Source organism: Peromyscus leucopus, chromosome 7 (genome assembly GCF_004664715.2).
Source record: "Peromyscus leucopus breed LL Stock chromosome 7, UCI_PerLeu_2.1, whole genome shotgun sequence".
NCBI classification, from domain to species: domain Eukaryota; kingdom Metazoa; phylum Chordata; class Mammalia; order Rodentia; family Cricetidae; genus Peromyscus; species Peromyscus leucopus.
The window spans coordinates 7728019-7749366 of record NC_051069.1 but is presented as its reverse complement, the minus strand read 5'-3'; the positions used below and the strand labels follow the sequence as shown (position 1 = coordinate 7749366).

General features: G+C 41.4%; 1 protein-coding gene across 6 annotated transcripts in view; it reads left to right on the top strand.

Moving 5' to 3' along the window:
- Positions 1-21348, top strand: part of Dpp8 (dipeptidyl peptidase 8) — a 52982-nt gene that overhangs the window by 10523 nt on the left and 21111 nt on the right. For all 6 annotated transcript variants that reach the window (XR_005091929.1, XR_005091928.1, XR_005091927.1 and 3 more), the window contains 8 exons: positions 1749-1917; positions 6796-6906; positions 9128-9256; positions 9884-9945; positions 12870-12970; positions 13570-13747; positions 15036-15195; positions 18209-18288. Coding sequence is in view for 3 of the 6 variants with exons in the window: in XM_028866693.1 (XP_028722526.1) it covers positions 1749-1917; positions 6796-6906; positions 9128-9256; positions 9884-9945; positions 12870-12970; positions 13570-13747; positions 15036-15195; positions 18209-18288 (990 nt within the window). In the remaining 3 variants the exon portion in view is untranslated. The remainder of the gene's footprint in view (positions 1-1748; positions 1918-6795; positions 6907-9127; positions 9257-9883; positions 9946-12869; positions 12971-13569; positions 13748-15035; positions 15196-18208; positions 18289-21348) is intronic.

Below are 21348 nucleotides of genomic sequence, written 5' to 3'. Positions count from 1 at the left end.
GGGATATAATGCTCATTTCTGGCCTCATCAGGCACCAGACACATGTGTGGTGCACAGATGTGTGCAGACAACACACCCATATACATAAATGAAAATAAAACTTTTTAAAAAGTTAATTTTCCATTTATTTATTTAGTGTGTATGCATGTATGTATGCATGCCACAGGGTATGTGTGTAGGTCAGAGGACAACTTGTAGTACTCTGTTCTCTTTTTCCACCATGTAGGACCCAGGGATTGAACTCAGGTTGTTTGTCTTAGCAGCAGGAGTCTTTACCTGCTGAGCCATCTTGCTATGTCTGCCTCATTATGTTTTTTTGTTTTGTTTTTGTGTTTTAATGAGCAAACTTACTTTTATTGGTAAAATTAATTTTTAAATGTTTAATGATTTGTTCAAAATTGTGTTTGAAAATATTCAACAAGAGCCGGGTGGTGGTGGGGCACATGCCTTTAATCCCAGCACTTGGGAGGCAGAGGCAGGTGGATCTCTGTGAGTTCGAGGCCAGCCTGGTCTACAAAGTGAGATCCAGGACAGGCACCAAAACTACACAGAGAAACCCTGTCTCAGAAGGAAAAAAAAAAAAAAAAAAAAACGGAAGGAAGGAAGGAAGAGAGAGAGAGAGAGGAAGAAAGAAAGGAAGGAAGGAAGGAAGGAAGGAAGGAAGGAAGGAAGGAAGGAAGGAAGAAAGAAAAGAAAGAAAGAAAGAAAGAAAGAAAGAAAGAAAGAAAGAAAGAAAGAAAGAAAGAAAGAAAGAAAGAAAGAAAAAATGTTCCACAAGCAAGACATAGTGGCACATCCCAGCACTCAGGGGGCAGAAGCAAGTGGATCTCTGTGAATTCAAGGTCAGCCTGGTCTATTTTGTGAGTTCCAGACTAGCCAAGGGCTATAGTGACTCTGTCTCCAAAAAAAAGGCTCAAGCAGGGTGGAGGTAGTAAAGCACACTTTTAGTTTCAGCACTTGGGGAGGCAGGCAGAACTCAGAGTTTGAGCCCAGCCTAGTCCACAGAGTGAGTTTCAGGACAGCCAAGGCTACACAGGGAAACCCTGTCTTAAAAAACAAAAAAAAATTTAAAAAGTTCAACAGATGATAATTACTCTGTAGCTAGACTTTTCCTGCCTGGCCCACAGTCAAGACAAATCTCCGTCACCCACCAGTCCCACAGCCGCTCAGACCCAACCAAGTAAACACAGAGACTTATATTGCTTACAAACTGTATGGCAGTGGCAGGCTTCTTGCTAACTGTTCTTATAGCTTAAATTAATCCATTTCCATAAATCTATACTTTGCCACATGGCTCATGGCTTACCGGCATCTTCACATGCTGCTTGTCATGGTAGCAGCTGGCAGTGTCTCCCACTCAGACTTCCACTTCCCAGAATTCTCCTCTCTGTTAGTCCCACCTATACTTCCTGCCTGGCCACTGGCCAATCAGTGTTTTATTTATACAGAATGATATCCACAGCATTACTCCATTAAAGAAGCTGAGCAGCAAACTTCATGAAATACTGTTATATTGTCTTGGTGTGTAATACAGTGTTTATTATCTGTCACCCTTAGCTCTTCCATTCATCATCTAAAAAAGAGTTCTTAGTAAGTGAAGCCAATTGAAAGTATATTTTTCCTGGGATGCAGCTGTTATGGACATTTTAGTTAGAAATGCTATCTGTCTTACAGGAAAAACAATCTGGAAAAAAAATTAGTATTTGTCAACCTTATTGCTTACCTTAAAATGTTGTTTACTTTTCTAGCAACAACCTTTACGGCCCAATTTAGTGGAAACTAGTTGTCCCAATATACGGATGGATCCCAAATTATGCCCTGCTGATCCAGACTGGATAGCTTTCATTCACAGCAACGATATCTGGATATCGAACCTCGTAACCAGGGAAGAACGGAGGGTCACCTATGTGCACAATGGTAAGACAGATCTTCAGCCTGGCTTTGCTGATACATATGTGGAAAGCTAATTTTCATTTTACTTCCCATTTTGAAATTAAAGCAAACTGGGTGATCTTTATCTTTTTTTAAGATTTTATTTAATTTTTTTAAAATTTTATGTGCTTGGTGTTTGGTCTGCGTTCATGTCTGTGTTAGGGTGTTGGGTCCCCTGGAACTGTAGCTACAGACAGCTGTGAGCTACTATGTGAGTGCTGGGAATTGAACTCAGGTCCTCTGGAAGAACAGCCAGTGCCCCAAACCACCAAGCCATCTCGCTAGCACCGTGATCTTTATTTCTAAGTTCAGGTGTTTAAAAATTGAAAGGTAAGGAGAAGGACAGAGAATGCATCATCCATATCCCTTAGATAATGCCACTCTCTTCTCAGCCATTTTCAAGTACCACAGTGCATCTCTGCTATGCTTAATTCTTTTAGCCTAGAAGGACTGCTACCAGTTCCCCAAGCCCTTCTCATTAAGTGAAATTTTAATAAGAAAATTAGACTTGGGCCGGGCGGTGGTGGCGCACGCCTTTAATCCCAGCACTCGGGAGGCAGAGCCAGGCGGATCTCTGTGAGTTCGAGGCCAGCCTGGGCTACCAAGTGAGTTCCAGAAAAGGCGCAAAGCTCCACAGAGAACCCTATCTCAAAAACAAACAAACAAACAAACAAACCAAAAGAAAAAAGAAAACTAGACTTGGGTGGTGGTGGCATATGCCTTTAATCCCAGCACTCAGGAGGCAGAGGCAGGCAGATCTCTGTGAGTTCAAGGTCTGCAAAGTGAGTTCCAGGGAAGACTCCAAAGCTACACAGAGAAACCTTGCTCAAAAAAACAAAACAAAACAAAAAAATTAGACTTGCTGGACTGAGTTCATAAGGAAGAAGTGATGTATGGGAATGAAGGCCTTCCTGCAGCTTCCTGCCATCGTCTCCATCCTCACCATCTCTGGCACTGCTGGGTCATTGCTGTGCATCTCATTCATATATTATGTGCAGTTAGGCCTGTGATAGCTGTGTCTGTAATGGACACATGCAGACATTTTGTGATATTATTATTGGTCGTTCCCTAAGCAATGTAGTGTAATAATTGTTTACATTGTCTCCAGTGTAAGGCAGTAATATCATTAAAGTCTACCTGAGGGCACTTGGGGTCTGTGGAAATACTGTGGTGTTTTATGGAAAGAGACTTAAGCATTTGCAGCTTGTGGTATTTGGACAGGATCTTAAGGGAACGAATCTTTAAGTGAGTCTAAAGGAGAACTGTGGCAAGGGTACGGATTGAATAAGGTGTTGCAGGCCATCAAGCAGCTAAATAAACAGTAACGGCAATCCAGAGGAGGTCAGACGTGGAGGGCTATAGAGCACCAAGAGAAGCAGTGGTTGGGGAAGACCTCCCAGAGATCAACGTAACTGACCTTAAGTGATGTCTGTATGTTAGCAAAGTGTTCCAGAAAGGAAACTGTGTGAGAAAGGTCTGATTCTGAAAGGTGCTGAGGCCTTTGTGAGGAGCTAGAAGCGCTCAGTTGTCCAGTACTGGGGAGGCGGTGGCGGGTGTGTGTGTGTGTGTGTGTGTGTGTGTGTGTGTGTGTGTGTGTGTGTGAATGGAGGAGTCTTCAGCAGCCAAGCTGGTGGTTATAGTTGTACTAGATGTAAGGATTTGGATGCATGACACCAAAGCTTGGCAGCTGCCATCACGGAATCACAAGTGTGTTGAAAATTGAAGCCCGTTTTCATCCTGTCAGCAAACACTGAACACTAACTACCACTTGTGTATTTGAGACTGGGACTGCAAAGCTCTCATTAAAAACTATTACAAGAGCCCGGTGGTGGTGGCGCACACCTTTAATCTCAGCACTCGGGAGGCAGAGCCAGGCGGATCTCTGTGAGTTCGAGGCCAGCCTGGTCTACAGAGGACAGGCCCCAAAGCTATACAGAGAAACCCTGTCTCAAAAAAACAAACAAACAAACAAACAAAAAATGTCACAAATAGGCATTTTAAAGTCTTTTTTTTTTTTTTTTTTTTTGAGACCGACTCTCTTTTTCTCTTTGTAGCCCTGGTTGTCTCACAAGTCACCATGTGGACCAGGCTGGCCTTGAATTCTAGAGATCTGCCTGCTTCTGCCTCCCAAGTTTGCTGGCACTAAAGATGTGTACCACTATGCCTGGCTGGCTTTCTTTTGTAAAATTGTTTTCCACAGAGAATTTGTGAAGATTGGAGAATTTAAAGTAGAAAGTGCTGGAATTCTAGAGGATATTATAGTTTTTACTCTTCTCTTTACTATTCATGTAGGTATGTGGTATATTTATTTTTTCTAGTATTAGTGGTTAAGAGCCCAGGCAGAGAATACAGAATAATACAGAACCAGGCTATCTGAGTTTTAGCTGCCATTCATTAATTCTGACCTCATCAAATTAATTAATGTACCGCTTGGTTTCTACATTGTAAAAATATGAATCAACTTAGTATAACCACAGTATTTTCAGGAGGCCTTAATTTTTATGCAGTGTTTAGAATTGTGACTGAAACATCATAAGGGCTGTGAATTGTCTGTTTAGATAGAAAGGGATGAAGGAAGGGACATGCCAGCTAGTGTGTTAATCACAGTAGGTTGTGATGAAAGCCTAGAAAGGGAGTGATCTGTCGGGTGCATGTGTGTTTATCTCTGCTCAGTATGATGGAGGAATTTAGAAGTACTGGTTCCTGCCCCCAGTTACCCTCTGCTGGGAAGACAAAGCAATACCAGTTTTCCAGTTAGTAAAGGAACTTGCAGTAAGTAGCAGGGATACAAACCAGTGCAACCTGTCCTCACATCTAAAGGAGAACAGAACAGAGAGAAAGTTGGAGATGTAGTTTATACTAATTGAAGGATCCAAGAGCCCCAGCACCGCTCTTGACTCTTACTAACTCCATGTTTCAGAAAGCTCTGGACACAGTGTTGTCATTAGCTTGGTGCTGAAACTCATGTGGTAGCAAAACCTGACCTGAACCGGCTTGAGAGTATTTATAACATTTGTCCTGCTCAGCATGCCTGCCTTCAGTTTGCTTCTAGAATGCTGGGATTAGATTACAGCTTACCTGGCTGTGCTGCTGCTGCTGCTGTTACATAATACATCATTTGTGAAGAGTCTCTGAATTCCAAATACTTGGCTTGGTTTTTGGATAAGAGAGTATTGGTTCTTATTGCACATTCGTCTCACACTGTAGAATACAAATGATCAAAAATGGTAAATCAAAGCCGGGTATAATGGCACATACCTTTAATCCCAGCACTTGGGAGATAGAGGTAGGCAGATCAAGGCCAGCCTGGTCTATAGAGTGAGTTCAAGGACAGCCAGGGCTATACAGAGAAACCCAGTCTTGAAAAAAATAAAATAAAATAGAGAAAAAGAAAATAACATTAAATCTTACCTGTGCTGGGCACAGTAGTATATGCCTACAGTCCAAGCACATAGGAAGCTAAAGTAGGATTACTTGGAGTTTAAGACTAGCCTGGGCAGCATAGCAATACCCTGTCTTTAAAAAAAGAAAATAAAGCCGGGTGGTGGTGGTGGTGGTGATGGTGGTGGTGGTGGTGGTGGTGGTGGTGGTGGTGGTGCACGCCTTTAATCCCAGCACTCGGGAGGCAGAGGCAGGCGGATCTTTGTGAGTTCGAGGTCAGCAAATCATAATGATATATCAGTTTACCAAGTAAACAAGCAAAAGTGAGACAGATTGAGAATACCTACTGTTGGCAAGAGTGTAAAATAATAGAAATGCATCCCCACAAGGTAAAACACACTCCACTAACCAGCCGCTCCACTCCAAGATATTCACGCCAAAGAAATGAAAGCACATGTCCATGGAAATTATTGTGCAAGAATAAATGTTCGCATCATCTGTATTCACAGTAACATGTCAGCCCACATGTCAGCAGAAGAATGGATGAAAGAGCCACAGCATCACCCAGCATGGGCCTACACCTTTAATCCCAGGACTCAGGAGGTAGAGGCAGGCCAGTGTCTGAGATGAAGGCTAGCTTGGTCTGCATAGTGAGTTCTAGGCCAGCCTCGGCCTGTCACATAGCAAGACTCTGTCTGTCTTAGTTACTATTCTACAACAACAACATGGTGAGGAGACACCATGACCAAGGCAATTTAGAAAAGGAAGCACTTAATTTAGGCACTTGCTTATAGTTAAAGAGGGTTAGTTCATGGTTACTATGGCAGGGAGTGTGGGGCAGGCAGGCAGAGAGACTGGGCCTGGCATGGGCTTTTGAAACCTTAATGCCCAACTCCAGTGACACTCCTTCTCCAATAAGACCACACCCCTAATCCTTCCAGACAGTTCCACTAACTGGGGACCAAGCATTCAAACATATGAGCCTGTGGGGATCATTTTTACTCAAACCACCCCACTGTCTTAAAAAAAACAACACCCCCAAAACAAAAAATCCATATTATCAATGGACTATTACTTAGCAAGCAGGACTAAGTACTGGCAATTGTCAAAGCATTGATGATTTTCAAAAACAAGCCACATTCAAATTACACTGTAAACATTTTGCCATGATACAAAAATCTTACATAATAATGACTTTGTGATTTGTTTAGGTGGTTATTGGTGCTAAGGGTACAAAAGCCAAGCATATACCAAGCTCTACCATTGACATGCCACAATAGAGTGCTACTATTTGCCCAAGGTCATACAATAGGTAAATGGTGAGGCCCAGATTGGAATTCAATCTGTTTGGCTCCACAGTTGACCACTATAATCAGCTACCTTTCTTTAGGAGTGACAGAATCATTTTGCTTTGTCCTATTATAAAAAAAAAATTAAATTAAAAGAGTTTGGGGGATAATTTTGCCCTTTTTGTTTGTTCAGAGCTAGCCAACATGGAAGAGGATCCCAGATCAGCTGGAGTTGCTACCTTTGTTCTTCAAGAAGAATTTGATAGATATTCTGGCTACTGGTGGTGTCCACAAGCTGAGAGAAGTAAGCAAGTTCGAAGTAGTATGTTACAGGTTACTCTAAGTATTAAAGGTTTGGACTGTCGATTGGCTGAGTGTACAGAGCGTAAAGCTGGGACAGTAAATGAAAAGTGATGAAGATTAGGCTGCACTTGTAGCCATTTAGAAAATATAGGCCTTATCCCCCACTTGGATTCTAGTAGAGACAGTTACAGTCTGCCTCAGTACCTCAGGTGCTGCTTGCCAGTTTTTCAGCTGAAAAGCAGCATTATGACAAGATCCACACTCATGACTTGCTTTTTTAAACATATGTGATTGATAGGGGCTTGGAGAGATGGCTCAGAGGTTAAGAGCACTGGCTGTTCTTCCAGAAGTCCTGAGTTCAGTTCCCAGCAACCACATGGTGGCTCACAACCATCTGTAATGAGGTCTGGTGCCCTCTTCTGGAGTGCAGGTATACATGCAGGCATAACACTGTATACATAATAAATAATCTTTTAAAAAAACATATGTGATTGAGTAGCAGCTGCATGAACAGATGAGTATGTGCAAATGAATAACTTGAGACGCTTAAAGCAGTGGCCCACACTCTTGTCTAACCTCAGTCCAGTGAGAAATTTGCTTACAATTGTGTGGCCTAATATAAAGTATACATATATTTTATAGACAAAATTGGAAAAAAATTATGAAGCATTATTTCTTAGGTGTTATGTACTTTAATACTTTCTTTCCTTTTTTATCCTTTAAGATTTATTTACTCTTAATTTTGTGTGTGTGAATGTTTGCCTGCAGGTATATACCACATGTGTGCTTGGGCCTGCAATGGCCAGAAGGTATCAGATCCGAGGACGTGGAGTTACAGTTGGTTGTGAGCTGCTATATGGGTGCTGGGGGCCCAGCTAGGCCCTCTAGAAGAGCAGCAGGTGTTCTTAAGTGCTGGTTAGGACCCATTAATAGGTCTTATGACATCACTATTGGTTTACAATACAGCTAGCAGGCTGAACATTTCTTTTTGGTTTTTCAAGATATGATTTCTCTGTGTAGCCCTGGCTGTCCTGGAACTTGCTCTGTAGACCAGGCTGGCCTCGAACTCACAGAGATCCACCTGCCTCTGCCTCCCAAGTGCTGGGATTAAAGGCGTGCACCACCACCACCCTGCATCTGAACATTTCTTTAGAGGACAATGGAAAATATGTATTTTAATCCATGTCTTAGATTTGGACTTTATTTTAAAATGTAGACATTTTCCCATAATTATACAGAAGAAGATTTTGATATAAACCATTCAGTATAACTAAACTTAGTATTTTGTAGGAAATAATTATGTTTTATTATGTCAAAATTCTTCAAAGTGTTTCTCTTGTATGTAGGGATATAAATATGTATATATTTAAACACACACACATATTTTCCCCTCCCAATGGGTAACCTTTAAGTCCTAGTGAAAGGGACTTGGGAGTCATCCTGCAGTTGTGAAGATGAGCAAGTTTTCATGTGTAAGAGGTGGCACAGGGTCCAGCAAGCTGGCTCAGCAGGTAAAGGCGCTGCTGCCACTCAGTGACCTGACTGCAGTTCCCTGGGGCCACATGGTGCAGAGGGGGAACTGACTGTGAAGACTTGGCCTCTGACTTGCACATGTAGCCCACCTTAGGAAGGAACTATTGAATTAAATTTATAACATTTTCTAGAAGATGCTAAAGGATTTCATTGTGTTGAATTATTTATATCACAATCTTGTTCTGTATAACTATGGCAAAAATTTACATTTTAAAATAAAATGTCCAAATCTCAGATATGACTTTTAAATAAATATTTTTTATGTTCCATTAAAAAAGTATTCTGTCTTGAAAAACTAAAAACAAAAAAAAAATTCTTCAGACTTATCTATAAACTATTAATAAGGCCTGCATACACATACTCAATCACACACACACACACACACACACACACACACACACACACACAGAGTGAGTAAATAAATGTTGTTAAAAATTGTTGTTTTGAGGACAGCACAGCCTGGGAGTACAGCCCAGTGGGAGAGTACTAGCCTATCGTGTTCAAGGACCTGAATTCAATCACTTTCACCACCAATTCATAATAGTAGTCTATCTTATGCATAAATTATTTCCTTTAGTTAAAACAAAAAACAAAAAACAAAAAATCAAAACTAGTTTTAGAGGAAATAGTGAATGTTGAGTATTCTGTAATAATTATTCTAAATTTCCAATACCTAAATTCCTTTTAAGCTCCTAGTGGTGGTAAAATTCTTAGAATTCTCTATGAAGAAAATGATGAATCTGAGGTGGAAATTATTCATGTTACATCCCCCATGTTGGAAACAAGAAGGGCAGATTCCTTCCGTTATCCTAAAACAGGTACTGTATTCCACTGTTTTTATTTGTTCGTTTCCTCCTCTATGTGTGGTGGCTCATGCTTGTAGTCCCAGTTCTTGGAAGCCTGTGCCAGTTGGAGGGTTGTTAGGTGTTCCAGGCCAGCTGGGGTACCAGATGAGATCTTGTCTCAAAAACAGAAACAAAATCTGCAGTCATTCAGATATATAGTCGGTTTGATCATGAGCAGCCTTTGTAAAGATTGTTTGTTCATTAAGTATAGCTTTTGAACATTTAATTGTTTTTGGAGGTGGGTTTGCCTACAATACTAGGAAATCAGCAAGAAGGTATCCCTTCCTGTCAAAGACTTTTAAGTGGTTTTGTTCTTAATAAGTAGGTGGGATTTTTTTGTTTTGTTTGTCCATTTTGCTGTTTGCAACATTTCAATTACAGAAATAGTTGGCAGCTTCTCTTTGTTTTCATACTGACTCTTTCTAGTTCTAGCCTCTTTCCTGTTTGCTGCTCATCTGAATTTGAGATAGCTTCTAACTTGCACAGTAAAGCCCTGGCTATATACAATATTCCTAACAACTAAAATCTGAAGGATACTGATCTGAAGAAGTTATTGGAGTAACTCTAGACATTATTGTTCATTTATGTTTCTTTCTAAAGGCACAGCAAACCCAAAGGTCACTTTCAAGATGTCAGAGATACTTGTTGATGCTGAAGGGGGGGTAAGTGTGAGGCGCTGAACACTGTCCCGGCTAGCCGGTCTAGGAGGCTCTTTGGTGCACATTTTTATTGGTTAACTTGTTGAACTTGCTGAGACATTTGTGGTTCATGATTTATAGGTTGACCTAATTTTCTTCCTTCAAAGCACTCATATTAGGCCTGTGGGGAGGGATATATAAGAACCTGTGTTAAATTCCCAGAACCCATATAAAAAAAGCTGGCCATTGTAGTATGTACTTGTAATCCCAGCACCGAGCGATAGAGACAGACAGATCCCTGGGGCTTGCTCTCCAGCCAGACAGCTTAGCCTGCTTATTGAACTCCAGACCAATGAGAGACTGTGTCTCAAAAAAAAATTCTGAGGAGAAACATAAGTCATCTGGCCTCTACACATATGCATGCACCACACAAACATATTTTCGCTCCTTGCAAATAGTTTTTGCTCTTTGTCTTTATTAATTATTCAGTCAATATAAAACAGTGGTTTACCTTCTGTGTTGGGTGTACACCACATCTGTGGTGGATTGAATAACCCATATTTCTCCTGTACTGCTGCTTTCTATTTGGACATGCTCACAAGATTAGTTAAAATGCAGATGTTGGGGGCAGGAGCTGGAGAGATGGCTCAGCAGTTAAGAGCATATACTGTACTTGTGAGAAAGACCCAAATTCCGTTCCGGGCACCCAGGTCAGGAGGCTTGCTATTATCTATAACCCCATCTCCAGATGATCTGATTCCTATGGGTACCTGCATTCATGTGCACATACCCACATATAGATACACACATACACATGCCTAAAAATAAATCTTTTTTTTTTGAGGAGGGGAGGGTCTTGGTTTTTTGAGACAGGGTTTCTCTATGTAGCCCTGGCTGTCCTGGAACTCACTCTGTAGTCCAGGCTGGCCTTGAACTCACAGAGATCAGCCTACCTCTGCCTCCCAAGTGAACAGCTGGGATTGAAGGTATATGCCACTATGCCCAGTTTTAGACTTTTTTAAAAACATAGCTTTACTGAGATATCATTTATATACAATACAGTTCATTCATTAAAGCTTAAAATTCGGGGTTGGAGATTTAGCTCAGTGGTAGAGCGCTTGCCTAACAAGCATAAGACCCTGGGTTCGATCCTCAGCTCCAAAAAAAAAAAAAGCTTAAAATTCAGTGACTTCATGTAACCACAGAATCAGGCCACCCAAGTCCATTTTAGAGCATTATCATTATTTCAAAGAGAAACACCTCGCCCCTTATCTGTAATCCCCTAGTTCTAAGCAACCACTTCAGACTTGCCTGTTTGGGGCGTTTGTACGAATGAAATCATACAATATGTTGTCCGGCTTCTTTGTTTAATGTTTTCAAGGTCCATCTATTTGCATATGTGCATATGTGCGTGTGTGTATATGTGTGTGTGTGCGCGTGCGTGCGTGCGTGCGTGCGTGCGTGCGTGCGTGTGTGTGTGTGTGTGTGTGTGTGTGTGTGTGTGTTACAGAGGTCTAACTCAGGGCTCCAATCTTGCTACCATTCTACTACTGAGCTGTATCTCCAGCCTCTGCACTTCATTTCTTGTTCTTTTTGTGTATGCACTGTGGTGGGGACAGTAAATGCATATGCATGGAGCCAAAGGTCAGCGTCAAGTGTTCCTTGATCAGGGTATTTTGCTTGTGTGTTTGTCTGTGTACACATGTGTGCCTGATGCCTAGAAACGGGCATTGGATACCCTGGTGCTACAGTGATGAGTGCCACATGAGTGCTAGGGATTGAACCTGGATCCTCTGGAAGAGCAGCCAGTGCTCTTATTAACTGAGCCGTCTGTCCAGCCTCCATTGTATTTTTTGAATGGTCTCTCACTGCACCTGGAACTCACTGATTGGTAGACTGGCTGGCCAGCCAGCAGGCTACAGGCTCCTGTTTCTGCCTGCCCAGTGCTGAAACAGCACAGTGCTGCTGTGCCTGCAGTTACGTGGGTACTGGAGAGCCAAACTCAGGTCTTCATGCCCGTCAGGCAAGTACTGCACCAACTGAGCCATCTCCCCAGCCTCCTGTATTTCTTTTTATTGCTGAGTATTATTTCTTTGTGTGGTATACTATATTTTATTTACCTACTCATCAGTTGATGGGTATTTGGGTTATTTGGGTTGTTACCTTTTTTTTTTGCTCTTAAAAGGAAAGCTGTCAAAGCCAGGTGTGGTGGTGCATGCCTTTACTCTCAGCACTCGGGAGGCAGACACAGGCAGATCTCTGTAAATTTGAGGCCAGCCTGGTCTACAGAGCAAGTTCTAGGACAGCCAGAGCTGTTACACAGAGAAACCATGTTTCTAAAACAAAACACCCCCCGCCCCAAAAAAAGGAAAGCTGTCATGAAGCCAGACAGTGACACGTGCCTGCTGTCCCAGCACTGTTTATATGCAGGAGGCTGAGGCAGGAGCATCACAAATTTGAGGCCAGCTTGGACTTTATAGTGGGACTGTGTCTTTTGAGAGAGAGCAAAAAGGAGGGGTTGGAGAGAGACTGCTAGGAATATGTGTACGCATGGGTGTGCGAGGGTGTGCGAGGGTTTATGGTTTTGTTTCTCTGGGGCACACCTGGGACAATGGTGGGGTCATGGGACAATGCTCTATTTAATCTTTTGTGGTGCTGCCAGGCTGCTTTGAAAATTATATTCCCACCAGCAGTGTATGAGGTTTCCAGTTTCTCCACATCGTCCTAACACTTGCTGTTGTCCGTGTTTGTCACAGTCATCCATGTAGAAGCCGTAGTGCATTATGGTTGATTTACATTTCCTGTGGGTGTAGAAAGCAGCAACACAGGAAACCCCTGACTGACTGCTGGCTTGACTTCTACCCTTGTACCCATGTCTGAAAAGATGTAAACTAGTGAGCATGTTATTTTCTCTGTCTTCTATAACTATTCCCTTTTCTCTTTACTAGATTATAGATGTCATAGATAAAGAGCTGGTTCAACCTTTTGAGATTCTGTTTGAAGGAGTCGAATATATTGCCAGAGCTGGATGGACTCCAGAGGGAAAATAGTGCGTATGTTAAATTGTCACCTTCTTCCAACTAATTTAGGACCCAGAGCTTTAGAGTGTCTGTGCTACAGGCTTGGCTTTCCAAGTAAATCAGCTCCCTGTTATTTCCACTCAGGCATTTTCTCTGAACTCTGTGAACATTCAGATTTGCAGTCCCATAAACATAAGTGTATTGTATTTTGGTTATAGGAATAATTGTTGGGTGTGGTGTCTCACACCTTTAATCCTAGCTCTCAGCAAGCAGAGGCAGACAGATCTCTGTGAGTTCAAATCAGCCTGATCTCCAGGGTGAGTTCTAGGCCAGCCAAGGGACACATAGTGAAACACTGTCTTTAAAAAGAAAAATAAGACAGGCGGTGGTGGCATACACCTTTAATCCCAGCACTTGGGAGGCAGAAACAGGTGGTTCTCTGAATTTGAGGCCAGCCTGATCTACAGAGCGAGTTCTAGGACAGCCAAGGCTACACAGAGAAACCCTGTCTAGAAAAACTAAAATAAACATATAAAATAAAATTTATAGGTACCAAGGGAAAGAACAAATGGTTATTCATTTTCCAGGAGCTTGCTTCATTCCTGATCTCTCCTCATTCCCTGCACAGCGCCTGGTCCATCCTACTAGATCGTTCCCAGACTCACCTGCAGATAGCTCTGATCTCTCCCGAGTTATTCATCCCAGTAGAAGATGATGCCATGGACAGACAGAGACTCATAGAGTCAGTGCCTGACTCTGTGACACCACTGATCATCTATGAAGAAACAACAGACATCTGGATAAATGTATGCATTTCTGTTTCTTGAACTTGTATTTTCTCAGGATACTCAGGCAGATGAATGTAACATGAATTTTAAATGGTCTTACAATTAAAAAAAAAAAAACAAAAAACCAGGACCAGATACTGGGGTAAATGCTGGAAGATCAGAGAGACAAAGGAACAAGCCACTGTCACTCTTACCTCTAGGACCCCTCAGCCTGAAAAGTCCTCAGAGCTCCTGTCTCCTCCCGCCTTATATACCTTTCTCTACCCAGCCATATCATTTCCTATCTCAACCTTCCTAGTACTGGGACTAAAGGTGTGTGCCACCACTACCTGGCTCTGTTTCTCTCCTAGACTGAATCAATCTCATGTAATCCAGGGTGGCTTTGAACTCACAGAGATCCAGACGGATCTCTGCCTATCGAATACTAGGATTAAAGGTGTGTGCCACCACTGCCTGACCTCTATGTCTAATCTAGTGGCTGGCTCTGTCCTCTGATCCTCAGGCAAGCTGTATTTGATACACAGTATATCACCACAGATGAAGTTCTATAGCAGCATAACAAAATGTATCTTTAAATTCAAAGGAACTGTGAGTATTTCGAGTTGAATGGTGGTTCCAGAATGGAGTAGTTTATAGCAGAAAGTAGATAGCATTGAAGTGACAGCTCACTGGTAACTGCAGATTGGCCGTGCACATACTGGATAGAGAGCCCACAGCCTCAGCTCCAACCTCTGTGCTTCTGAGAGGACTTTCAAGAGTTGTGTCCAGAAGCTCCCTTTTAAGTTACCAAACTATATCAAATATACTAGTTTTTAAATGAGTTTTGTATTTTCCATTTAGCATAAAAATTAGATATAAAAAATGTTTCTCTGTCTCTGTAGTTGAAAGTAGGCTTCCAGTGGTTCACCCGAAACAGATGAACATCTGTTTTCCTTCAGCTGTTAGAATACTTCTCTTTGGAAAACAAAGTAAAGCATGTTGTTCCCCCTGGCTTATGTATAAGATTTATACCATTGCATCAGCTTTATGTGCTTCAGAGATTCCAGAGCTGGGAAGCAGCAGCCTTGGCCAAGTTGGTTTTTTTTTTTTTTTTTTGCTTTCTTTCATTAGGAAACGTTTACTTCTCAGTGTGTGAAATCTTTGTCTAAAGTAAAATAAATGTAAAAGGCTCAGACAAAACCTATTATTGTAAGTGTCCCATATCGCAAGCACTAACCACTGTCTATATTTCAAGTAATCCTTTCTTCTCTCATTTGGTTACCTATATTATTAATGCATATAATAAACTAAGCTGTTCATTTTGCAGATCCACGATATCTTTCATGTTTTTCCTCAAACTCATGAAGATGAAATAGAGTTTATTTTTGCCTCTGAATGCAAAACAGGTTTCCGTCATCTATATAAAATTGTAACCATTTTAAAGGAGAGCAAATATAAAAGATCCAGCGGTGGACTGCCTGCTCCAAGTAAGAAGTCGTACTTATTTATATAGTTAATCTTTTTATATTTTATTTGTTTTGCATAATTCATCTCAGAGCAAGCATGTGCAAGTAGAGGACAGCTTGTGGGACTCTCTTCTGTTCTTCCACTGTATGAGTTCCAGGAATCAAACTCAGAGCATCAGACCTGACGTCAGGGACCTTTGCCCACTGAGCCATCTCGAAGCCATATTGTCTTTGAGGACTTGCCTCAGTAAACTTAATGAATATATTAACTGAAACACAAGTCTATGCATGTGGAAAGCAGAGCAAATTTTCAATGAATACATAAGTTATTAATAATTATAATAATAAGTGGATAATCTGAGTGATTGGAATACCTTTTTTTTTTTTTTTTTTTTTTTTTTTGTTTTTTTCGAGACAGGGTTTCTCTGTGTAGCTTTGTGCCTTTCCTGGAGCTCACTTGGTAGCCCAGGCTGGCCTCGAACTCACAGAGATCCGCCTGGCTCTGCCTCCCGAGTGCTGGGATTAAAGGCGTGCACCACCACGCCGGCGGAATACCTATTTTTATGGCACTTTTGCCTTGATTACAATTTTTAATTTATTTAAAAAATGAGTCCACATGTGCTCGCTTCATCAGCACATGTACAAAAAAAAATGAGCCAGCATTATTTTTATATTTAAATAACTTTTTTTTTTTTTTTTTGTACAGGGTTTCTCTGTGTAGTTTTTGGTGCCTGTCCCAGATCTCGCTCTATAGACCAGGCTGGCCTCAAACTCACAGAGATCCGCCTGGCTCTTGCCTTCCGAGTGCTAGGATTAAAGGCGTGCACCACTGCTGCTGGTTTTTTTTTTTTTTTGAGACATCTCATTATCACTCTGGCTGACCTAGAACTCATTATGCAAACAAAGCTGTCCTTAGATTCACAGAGATCTGCCTGCCTCTGCCTCCCAAGAGGTAGGATTGAAAGCTTGTACCACCACACTCGGTTTTAAAAACTTTGCAAAATATTGTTTATATAGGGATGCTAGAGAGATAGCTCAGTGGTTAAGAGCACTTGCTGCTCTTGTGGAGAGCCCAATTTCTGTTTACAGCACCCACATGACAGCTCACAACCACCCCTAACTTCCAGCTCCAGAAGTTCTTTCTTTCTTCCAGGGACATGAGACATGCATGTGGATACATATAAGCAGGCATTCACACATACACATTCAATAAAAATAAATCTTCTAAGACTATATTCCATTTATGCCAGAAGAGGGCATCAAATCTCACTATAGATGGTTATGAGCCTCCATGTAGTTGCTGGGACTTGAACTCAGGACCTCTGGAAGAGCAGCCAGTTCTCTTAACCACTGAGCCATCTCTCCAGCCCCTGTACGGTGTTTCTTGATGAATACCTGCGTTGCTTCCATTCTTTTGGTGGAATGACACTACTGTGACTCTGTGTGTTCCTCTCTTGGCTCTTAGGTATATAGCTACCAGAAGTGCAGTGCATGACTCATGTATTCTATTTAATTTTTCATCCTTTGTAAACCAGTAGGAAGGGCTACAGTTTTTTATATTCCTAATAGTAATATGCAAGGGTTTTCATTTCTTTCTGGTTTTGTTTGTTTATTCATTTGTATTTGGGGGATAGGTTTATTTATTTTATTTCTATATGTATGAATGTTTTGCCTGCATGTACGCCTGTGTACCACATGCCTACCTGGTGTCTGTAGAAGTCAGAAGAGGGGATTAGATATCCAGAACTGGAGTTAAGGGGGTTATGAGCCACCATGTAGGTTCTGGAAACCAAACCTGGTTCCTCTGCAAGAACAAGTGTTCTTAACTGCTGAGCCGTCTCTCCAGCCCCTGGATGGTTTTCTGGGGTTTGTTTTTTGTTTTGTTTGTTTGTTTGTTTTTTGAAACAGGATTTCTCTGTGTAGCTTTGCACCTTTCCTGGAACTCACTTGGTAGCCCAGGTTGGCCTTGAACTCAACCGCCTGCCTCTGCCTCCCAAGTGCTGGAATTAAAGGCGCATGCCACCACCGTCCGGCTTGTTTTTGTTTTTTTAAAGACAGGGTTTCTCTCTGTAGTGCAGGCTTCCTTGCAATTTTCCACAGTCCTGTCTCAGTCCCTATGTGCTGAGATTACAGGTATGTACCACCACACCCAGCTCAAGTTTTAGTTTTTTATATCCTTGATGGTACTTGTTAGTTTCTGTTTTCTTGCTCTGATTTCTTGTAAATTTATTTAGGGGCTGGAGAGATGGCTCAGAGGTTAAGAGCACTGACTGCTCTTCCAGAGGTTCTGAGTTCAATTCCCAGCAACCACATGGTGGCTCACAACCATCTGTAATGAGATCTGGCGCCCTCTTCTGGCATGCAGGCAGAACACTGTATACCTAATAAATAAATCTTTTAAAAAAAAAAAGGTATTTAGATCTGTTACTGCTCCATTAACGCAGCCTCAGAAGGGGGCTGTCCCTGTCAGCACCTGTTTGCCAATGCTGCTTGGCCCTATTTTTTCCCTTTTCTTTTTTTTAATTGCTCCATATCAATTTGTTTTTGTTTTTTTATTTTGTAATTATTTTTCTTTCTCCTTATCTCTCTTTTAGAGCTATAACGTGAAACTCTTCTTTGTTCGGTTTTTGTTTTGTTTGTTTTTTTAAGCCAGGGTTTCTTTATGTAACAGTCCTGGCTGTCCTGGAACTTGCTCTGTAGACCAGGCTGGCCTCAAACTCACAGAGATCCACCTGCCTCTGCCTCCTGAGTGCTGGGATTAAAGGCGTGAGTCACCAAACCTAGTTGGATATTTTAGCTGTAATTTTTAGTAACCATTTAAAATAACCCAATACCATTTAATACAATATTATCAACCATTGTCTTTATCTAGTTCCAAAACATTTTCATCACCTCAAACCTAACATTGATGTTTTTGTTTTTGTTTTATTTCAGCTTTTTGGAAAAAAAAAAAGTTTTAGAAAACTTTAGAAAATTGTTTCATTTGCTTATTATCTGGAATAAAGTACTGAATTTTGATTGTATTCATCTTCAGGTGATTTCAAGTGTCCTATCAAAGAAGAAATAGCAATTACCAGTGGTGAATGGGAAGTTCTTGGCCGGCATGGATCTAATGTATGTCTCTTTATTCTATTGATAAGTTTGGTCAGCCTCTGCTTTGTGTACACAATGCAGGAAAAAAATGAATAATACAATATATGTATGTATATAAGTATGTAGGACTCCAGTGTTTTACAATATTAAGTTAGGGCCTAGAAGAATACAAATTGTTACAAAGGAAGAATCTTACTTTAATCAGGGTGTGGTGATAAATACCTTTACTTCCAGCACTTGGGAGGCAGAGAGGTGGATCTCTGTGAGGTTGAAGCCAGCCTGGTCTACCTAACAAGTTTTAGGCCAGCCAGAGCTATATCTTAATACCCTGTCTTTAAAAAATTAAAATAAATTTTTAGAAGATCTTATTTTAAATTATAAAGCTCACCTATTTTATGGCTGTAGGATAAGATACATTCCAGTTACTAAAGACTGCCATTTTCAATGATTTTATTGTATTTGTGTGTGTGTGTGTGTGTGTGTGTGTGTGTATGGGTGTTTTGCCTGCATGTATGTCTGTACACCACATGCATGCCTAGTGCCCAGGGAAGCTAGAAGAGGGTGTCAGATCCCCTAGAACTGGAGTTATAGATGGTTGTGAGCCCGTGTGACTGCTAAGAATTGAAACCAAAGTCTTATGGAAGAGTAGCCAATGCCCTTAACCACTGAGCCATCTCTTCACCCCAAGATCACCATTTTCAAATATATTATTGCCGTTTAGTAAGGAAATAATTTGTATATTTAGGGCTTTTAAAAGTTGTGAGTTAGCATATAACCTGAAAATTATTTTTTAGGCATGATAGACTGTTCATGTTTTTACATTAGAAATTATATTTAGCATTCTTGGGGTAGAAATTTCTTTCATTTACCTGTTTTTATTTTATCTCACATATTTAAACATTTTGAGCATCGGTTAATGGGGAAGAGTTGCTCCGAGCTTGTGGCTTTCTGTAACAACAATGAAAGCCTTTGACTCTGAGGTTTTGGTCAATGCTATGGATTGACCTCAGCCTGAAGTGCTGGGCGAATGCCCTAGTGTTAAGTCACATCGCAGCTACTTTTGAATTTTTATTTTGTGACTGGGTCTTTGTTGCTGTATTGCCCAGGTTGGCCTTGAGCTTCACTCTGTAAAGCAGGCAGGCCTCAGCCGGGTGGTGATGGCGCACGCCTTTAATCCCAGCACTCGGGAGGCAGAGCCAGGCAGATCTCTGTAAGATCGAGGCCAGCCTGGTCTACAAAGTGAGTTCCAGGAAAGGCGCCACAGGATTTAGTGGTGGCCTGAGTGTGCTTTCATCAAACTTAGAGGAGTAGTACCTGTCCTGACATCTTTAGAATCATGATGGCCTCTGCAGTGGTTAAGGCAATGAAAGAAAGATCAAGGAGCTGAGGAGCTGGCTCAGTTTGGTGAAGTGATTGCTGTGCAAGCCCAGGCCCTCAGATGGGCTCTCTAAGCCTGCCTAACACCCACCTCTAACTGAATGTACACACACAGTGAGCATGCATGCTTACACTTGTGAACACACACCTGAACATATGTGAGCATGCACATGAACACACACACACACACACACACACACACAGATTCTGGTCCCACATTTTTTTGTTTATAAAATCCTTAGACTAGTGTTGGTAAGACACTCCCACCATGATGTGCTCCCTCAGCACAGGCCCAAATGACTGCAGACTAGAATCTCTAAAATTACACATTAAAATGAAGTCTTACTGTAGGCAACCTTTTAAGTCTGAGTTCACTAGGGCCTCATATAGCCATCTGGTTACTGTCTGTTTCACCTCTGTAGATGCTACTGCTGGTACCTGAGGGAAGAAATCTCATGGTGGAATTGTAGGTTCTAGTAACAAAAATCATGCTCAGGTTGTTTCCTGAGCCATCGAGATGTCTCAGCAGGTAAAGTCACTTACTGCCAAGTCCCGCAGCCAGAGTTGCATTCCTAGAACTCACACAGTAGAAGGAGAGATGTGACTCCTCATGTGTTCCTCTGTTTGCCACATGCATGCTGTGGCACATATGCATGCACACATGCAGGCAGACATAGACACAAAACAAAACAAATTTTTTGTAATTGTAGTGGTTGGAGTTAAGAGCTACCAGGTCATATGTCAGTACCATATGATACTGACATAAACCCCAAAATGGCATGAGCAGACGTACCCTTACTTGGGCAACCTAAATGACTCTCCTGTTCACCCCCGTGGGCATGAGTTTTTCGAGTCATGCTGATTTTTGTGATGTGTTTGTTCCTCTCAAATTCTTCCTCTATTTTCTGCATTTTTGCTTTGCTTTTTATCTTTATGTTGCCTTTTTCTCCTCGGCTTTTACAAGTCACTCTGTTCCACTCAGACTTCTACAGCAACAACAGAGTAAAGCTTTCAGGCTCAAGCTCATGTAACTCTTAGTTTTGAGGGTGATACTGAGTGTGGTCCCAGACCAAGGATGGAACATGCAAATCACTTGGGACCATGCTAGAAATTCAGGTTCCATTCCACCCAGTCCTCCTCAGAAACTGGTGGTAGGAACCAACAATCTGTTCAGCATCCCTGGAAAGTGTAATCCTATTGAATATAAGTTCTTATATTAAACAAAGAAAAGAGCCTTACCAATGTGGGTGAAGACAGTGTAGAAAGGCCTGAGTCCCTGCTCCTTCTGTGGTAAAACCAGGTTGACTGGAGAGATAACACATGCCTGTGGGGATTCTTGAATGTTTGTTTCCCAGAGCAACTGTTTTCATTTAGGAATGGATGAATCTACTTTAAAAAGTTAATAATGAAAGGTGTGTGTGTGTGTGTGTGTGTGTGTGTGTGTGTGAGAGAGAGAGAGAGAGAGAGAGAGAGAGAGAGAGAGAGAGAGAGAAATTTATAATACTTTTACAATCTATCTTTTATCTCTATAAAACATTTTGAATCCTAATACATTTTCAGTAGGCTTGTATAATATTTTAAAGTAACAATGAAAGAAAACCGTTTATTTAGATTACTGTAATTTGGCAAGAATATTGAGTGAATTCAGTTCTAGATAGTAACTTAAAAGATCTTATCTAGGGCTGGGGACACTGTATTGTATCC